A 6,350-nucleotide genomic window follows, 5' to 3' on the forward strand; every position below is an offset into this window, starting at 1 on the left:
GACTGGACTGACAGACAGACAGACTGACAGGCAGACAGACAGACAGAGGGAAGGTGACTGGACTGACCCGAGAGGAAGAGGGAGCCCAGGCAGAGCAGGACCAGCGCTCCCACGATGCACCTGTTCAGAGAGAAGCCCCGCCACTCCTCCCGCCTCTCCGCCAGATGGAACTCCACCTCTTCCTCCTCCTCCTCGTCTTCCTCGTCGGACGTCCTCCGGGGCATGGCGGGGTACGGGGGGGGGGGGGCCCGCCGTCACGTTCCTCCGCCTCAGGCCGTCGGCGTCGGCGCTTGCCTGGTCACCTCTCCCAAGGTCCACGCTACTGGGGGGCCCTGGGGTGGCTGGATGGGTGGGTGGGTGGGGGGGGTGGGTGTGGCAGAGAATATGTGGTGGGTGGGGTGGGTGGGTGAGTGTTTGGAAGAGTGGGTGGGTGAGTGGGTGGGGTGGGGGTGGCAGAGAATATGAGAGGCAAAAATAAAAAAATTCACTCAATATATTGAGATACTTAATACAATGTATGTAAAGCTGCCATATTCTACTGGATGTCAAACTGACCATCGTCCTGACTCCAAACCCCCAGCCGTACAACCGTGTCACAGACAAACCCGCTGCATCTATCTTCACACAGTACACAACTATCTGCCACTAGATCTATTCCAACCGACAGCCGACTAGTAGACGGTGAACAGCTCGCTAAGCGAGAACCGGGGGAGCTTTGAGCAGAGACGGCCCTCGAAGCACCTGGACGCCGTCTTAACGGCAGAAGGCACATTCACTACAAACTAACCACAGAAGCCGTGAGGATCTAAAGAAAAGCCAACGATACACAATACAGTAGCATAGGCTGCCATGATGCTATTCTTGACATAGTCATTAAAAAAAAATGCAACTAATGGCTGAAGAGAAGCAAGAAAGAGCTTAAATGTATGTTTTTTACGACATAACTAGTTTCATGCATGGGGCCATGACGCGTTCTAGTTCACTAGGAGTGCATGCTGCTGTCCTGGTTGTCATACCGACACATCCTAGTTCCAGTCACCGTCCTGCTGCAGAGGAGAAAGATGCTCACCAACTGATCCACCACATAGATAGAAACTCACAAGACTCACAGCCAGGGGAGGCTGGGGGAGGCAGGGGGAGGCTGGGATGGGAGGACAGGCTGGTTGTAAATACATGGTATCAAACACAAGTGGCGGGAGGCTGAACAACACGTGTGTTTGATACCATTCCTCATTCCGTTCCATGTGTTCCAATGAGGCCCCCGTCCTCCGATTTCTACCTCCACCAGCCTCTCCAGGTATTCACACAGAGTCAGTTAGACCCTAGCTAGACCCTGGACGCCCAGGCTGGGTCTGGGGAGGGGAACTAGGTGGACCCGGTTGTGGGAACCCAATTTTTTATCCAATAAATGAGTTGAGTTGACATGGGGGGGGGGTTAAGAATGTGTCATCTCTCTGGAAACATTGTCTTACATTTACATTTAGGGAATTTAGCAGACGCCTTTGTCCAAAGCGACTTACAACAATAAAAAACTTGAATCAAATATAAATAGTACTTGGCCAGGATAAAACAACAGTAACATATTAAAACATTAGGATATAAGACCTGAAAAATAAAGTGTGTTATAAACACAACTGACAACTGACTCTAAAATGAAAACAAACTGCTATTTCCTTGTATCATCTTATATGGTGTCTCCTGTATGTTCAGGTACTCTCCTCACATACCTTCTTCCTTTCCGACTTCAATCACTTTCTCAGGTAGCTCTGTCTCTTCCTTCTCCAGTACTGGCTCCTCCCCCGCCTCCTCTGAGCCAATAGTCTCTGGAAGAGGACTTTCAGGGGCGGGGCTTAAAGGCTCAGCACCAGAGCTCTCCAGGGGGGGGCTAATGTCAGGGGAGGGGTCAGAGGGTGTAGGGGCGGGGCTCTCTGTGGGGATGCTTAGGTCAGGTTGGGCACTTGAGGGGGGGCTTTCTGGAGCAGGGCTCTCAGGGGCCGGGGCAGTTAGGGCATACAGGGAGGGGGTCTCGGGGACAGGGGGGGTCTCGGGGACAGGAGGGGTCTCGGGAACAGGGAAGGTCTCGAGGGCAGGGCTGTCAGGGGTGGGGGGGGCATCAAGGATGGGTGGCTCAGGAGTGGGGGGGCTGTCAGGGGCTGGGGTCTCAAAGACAGGGGTCTCCAGGACGGGGGTCTCGGGAACGGGGAGGCTCAACTCAGCCTCAGCCTCGGCCTCTGAGGGGTCTGGCTCTGTGAAGGAGGCGCGGAGCGGAGCGCCCAGGTCCACGGGGATGGCGGCCAGCTGGTCGTTGTCAGAGGGGGAGCTGGTGACCATGTCGTGGATGACTGGGGGCTGGCTCTCAAGGTCAGAGTCTAGGGGAGGAGGGGGCGTGGGGCCAGTGGGGGAGGGGCTTAACAGGGCGGGGCTGGAGGGGAGCCCCGGGGGCCCCTGGCTGGCATCAGGCGCAGTTTCCTGGCAGACCTGGGGGGGGATCAGGTCAGAGAGTAAAGGCGACGAGACGAACAGTCGTCAATAATGAGCCGTCACGACTCACATGACTGACACTACTCACATGACTGACACGACTCAAATGACTGACACGACTCACATGACTGACACGACTCAAAGCGTTTATTTGATAACCAGGGGAGGCTGGTGGAGGCAGACAATAGGAGGACTGGCCTCATTGTCAGGCATGGAATGGAATGAGGAACGGTCTCAAACACATGTCATCCCGTGCATTGACAATGAGCCTGATTTCTGCCTCCACCAGCCTCCACTATTGAGAACAGAGTACTCTACCCACCCCTAAGCAGGGAGACTTTAAACCTGGATTTTCCTTTAACGGTGTTGGTGGAATACCCCCCTGGTCTTTATGGTAATGATCAACTCCAGCCAGGCTGACTGCTGACAGCAGTGTGTTCATGAAGGACTAACAGACATATGAACGTAGCGGACACACACTCACCTGCTGGCCCTCCTCTGACAACACTGTCTCTGTCAGCGTCTCTGTGTCGCTTGGCTTGGTCTCCTCAGCGGTCCCTGCAACAACATAACAACAACAACAACAACAACAATGGTTAATCATTTGATAATGATATGTATGTAAACACATGTTTTATCTCAACAAAAAGACAAACAGGATTGGTGACAATATCCAGATATGGAGAGTGATTGAGACAGAAAAACACTCAATCTGGTCCGCCCTCCACTAGTGTCCTACTGAAACAACGCATCGGAGGTCAAGGTTCCTCCCTTTACATATATTCTCCTCCAATGCTTTTTGGGGATGAGGAGGAGAGGAGGACAGAGGAGAGGACGAGAGGAGAGAGGTTATCCCATAATAATATCAAGCAACAACAGCAGCAGTTAGAATTGATAATGATACTGAAATTCAAAAAGATCAAGATTTTGTCATTCACAATGTAACTGTAACAACTGTTGTTACAGTTACATTGTGAATGACAAAATCTTGATCTTTTTGAATATTATGGAGACAGATTGAGACCTGAAACACACTCAGGAAAAAAACAAAGAAAAGACAAGTGAGACCAGATTAGAGAGAGAGAATCGTGACTCCACCTGCCATGTCCTCTATGAGACTCGGGGCGTCTCCCAGACTCTCAGTCCCATCTTCCACTGGGCCGACATTCTCAACAGCAACTTCCTGTAAGGCAGACGGGCAGGGATAAGCTTAGGCCCCTCTGTCATGTGACTGAAATAAAGAGAACTTGAGAGTAATGCAGACCGTATAGCTTTCTTTCTCAGTTGTTAGGGACACGACCCCTCGGAGGAGAATACGTCAAGGGGGAGGAGCCTAGACATTTACATTTTTGGAATTCAGCAGACGCCTTATTCCAATTCCTTACAATCAATACATTTGACTACGGAAGTGAATCATCAATCCACCAGTTCTAGCAGGAAGAGTAATCTAGCTCAGGCCAGGGGCCACTGGGAGTCGTCGTGACTTTTATTTTTATATATATATATATATATATATATAGACACTGGAGAGACACAAGGGGGGCACTGAAGAGACAGTACAAGGGGGGCAGTAGAGTCTTAGGAGGCATAGTATAGGGGAAAAGCAGGTGTCTCGGGAGACGCAGTGCTGGGGGGTGGTAATGTCTCAGGAGGAACAGTTGTGTAGGAGGAACAGTCAAGGTGTAGCCTGAAGAGATGGGAGATGGGTAGTGACTCTGCAGTTCTGACAGCCGTGGGCAGCCCTTCTCCTCCGGTGCCTTTTCTAGTAGGACGCAAGTGGAGGACAGAGGAGAGGAAGCGAGTGGAGGACAGAGGAGAGGAAGAGAGTGGAGGACAGAGGAGAGGAAGAGAGTGGAGGACAGAGGAGAGGAAGAGAGTGGAGGACAGAGGAGAGGACGCCAGGAGTCCCGTCCCGAACGACTGAGAAAAGGCTAGTTCTCTTCATTTCATTCACATGGTAGGTCATTTGACCTCTGAACTGTGTGAGGAATATAAAAAGGGTTAAACAACAACAAACCAAAAACAATCTAGTACAATAGACAGGGATGAGGAGCGAGTGTTCAGAGGTGTTGCCATGTAAGGGATATAGCAGACAAAACCATTTGCTCAAATAATCATGAAGAATAGACATGAAGAATAACACTTTGAATTTATTTTGGGGTGGGGTGGCACAGGAGGTAGAGCCGGCGTCTAATGATCGCAAGGTCGGCGGTTCGAACTCCGGCTGGCCACATGTCGAGGTGTCCTTGGGCAAGACACTGAACCCCAAATTGCTCCCGAATGAACGGGCCGGCGCCTTGCATGGTAGCTTGCCGCCATTGGTGTGTGAATGAGAGGCCATTGTTGTCTTTCCCTTTTGGGGTGGCATTATCAACACAGTTAACAGTCATCACCACCGTGCTTTGAGTTGCATTCATGTACGAAAGGCGCTATATAAATGAAGTTTCACTTCACCATCAATCACCTACAAAAGGACGATTGGAAACCCCACTGGAAACCCCAATGGAAACCGCACTGGAGACCGCACTCCTGTAGTGGAGGGGCATGCTAGGATGCTTACCTCCGGGGAGAGGAGGGTCCAGCTGTTGGTGGAGGACCCACTGCTGCCTGCGCTGCTGCTGTTGTCAGACATCGCCCCCTGCAGGCTCAGCTCAGCACAGCAAGGGGAAGTTTCAACCTCTTTACTCTGTAGATGACACAGCTCATCATGAATGACCTAATGGGACAATTGTGCAGCGCTGTATGCTTGAACTATGTATTAGAATGAAATGTCCGCTTTGTACTGTTTCTTACTGTATCTTCAACTGGCTTTGGATGATGAAAACATATTCAGCTGATAGGTGTGTGAATGAAGTCACACAACATGAAATACGACCTGTTAACTTAGTGAAAATACTTCGCTTATCAGATTTAAGTCAACTAATTTGAATCCAAAATTCAATAAATTAAATGTATTAGGGAATATAGTTATGACAACGCGTACTTTCACGAAAACGACTTAGCTTACTGCAACATGGTTGCCAGTTGAAGCAGGTACGATAGTTACGGAGGTATACTCCAGTTCTATGAGTGGAGCGGAGCCCCATAGGGGAGCTCTGCTCCTATTGGTTTACCCCGCTACCTAAAGTAGCAATTGACTGAATTGTTTGATGTCCGCGCCCGCCCTGGGGTGCTATAAAAGGGGCGTCCTCCGTTACCTCATTCTCCCAAACATACAATACAGCCGGGTTTGAACAAGTCGAAGTGGGCCAGCAGCCCTATGGGGCTCCGCTCCACTCATAGAACTGGAGTATACCTCCGTAACTATCGTTCTATATCGTGGAGCTCCGCCCCATAGGGGAGCTCTGCTCCTATTGGTTTAGGTGGAGCGAGCGAGGCCAAATGTACCCCCACTGAGACTCTATTAGTCAGAACAAAATCTCAGCGGCACCTGGAGCTGACCACTGATGTTGGTTCAAGACAACCTTGAATGTTGGCCTAACCCACACCGAGTCTGCTCCACTGATCTAGCCCTTACGTGAGCACGTAGGGTTGTTGATCTAACGGATCACGTCCTGGAGGAGGGTCCCCTCCCCAGGCACATCCGTATTTATTCTTGACAGCACTTGAATAGAATCCCCATGACCAGGGTAATCCAAGTGCCTTCCCCACTACATCAGTCATCAGCAAAACTGCCCCTTTGATTCGTATGCGAGGCTTATCGCCTCGCAAATCCAATGGGACAGCCGCTGCTTCGAGAGTGGTGCCCCGGCCTTCTGTCCGCCGTAGCAGATCAGAAGCTGGGGAGAAGATCTCAGTCCTGCTGTGCGCTTCACTTGTGCCAACGCGCGCACCGGACATAGACAATGTAAACGCCTCTCCCTCTCTCC

At 51.0% G+C, this 6,350-nt stretch overlaps 1 protein-coding gene across 1 annotated transcript in view; it reads right to left on the reverse strand.

The window, feature by feature from the left end:
* The window catches only part of pbxip1a (pre-B-cell leukemia homeobox interacting protein 1a), a 20,016-nt gene extending 14,852 nt beyond the window's left edge, over positions 1-5,164 (reverse strand). The window contains exons 1-6 of the mRNA XM_080527158.1: positions 5,042-5,164; positions 3,580-3,664; positions 2,966-3,039; positions 1,728-2,478; positions 247-341; positions 68-215 (exon numbers count right to left, since the gene is read on the reverse strand). Coding sequence (XP_080383284.1) covers positions 68-215; positions 247-341; positions 1,728-2,478; positions 2,966-3,039; positions 3,580-3,664; positions 5,042-5,113 — 1,225 coding nt within the window. The 5' untranslated portion in view covers positions 5,114-5,164. The remainder of the gene's footprint in view (positions 1-67; positions 216-246; positions 342-1,727; positions 2,479-2,965; positions 3,040-3,579; positions 3,665-5,041) is intronic.
* Positions 5,165-6,350: the final 1,186 nt, after the last annotated feature.

Source organism: Nansenia antarctica (assembly GCF_963989245.1).
Source record: "Nansenia antarctica genome assembly, chromosome: 3".
NCBI classification, from domain to species: domain Eukaryota; kingdom Metazoa; phylum Chordata; class Actinopteri; order Argentiniformes; family Microstomatidae; genus Nansenia; species Nansenia antarctica.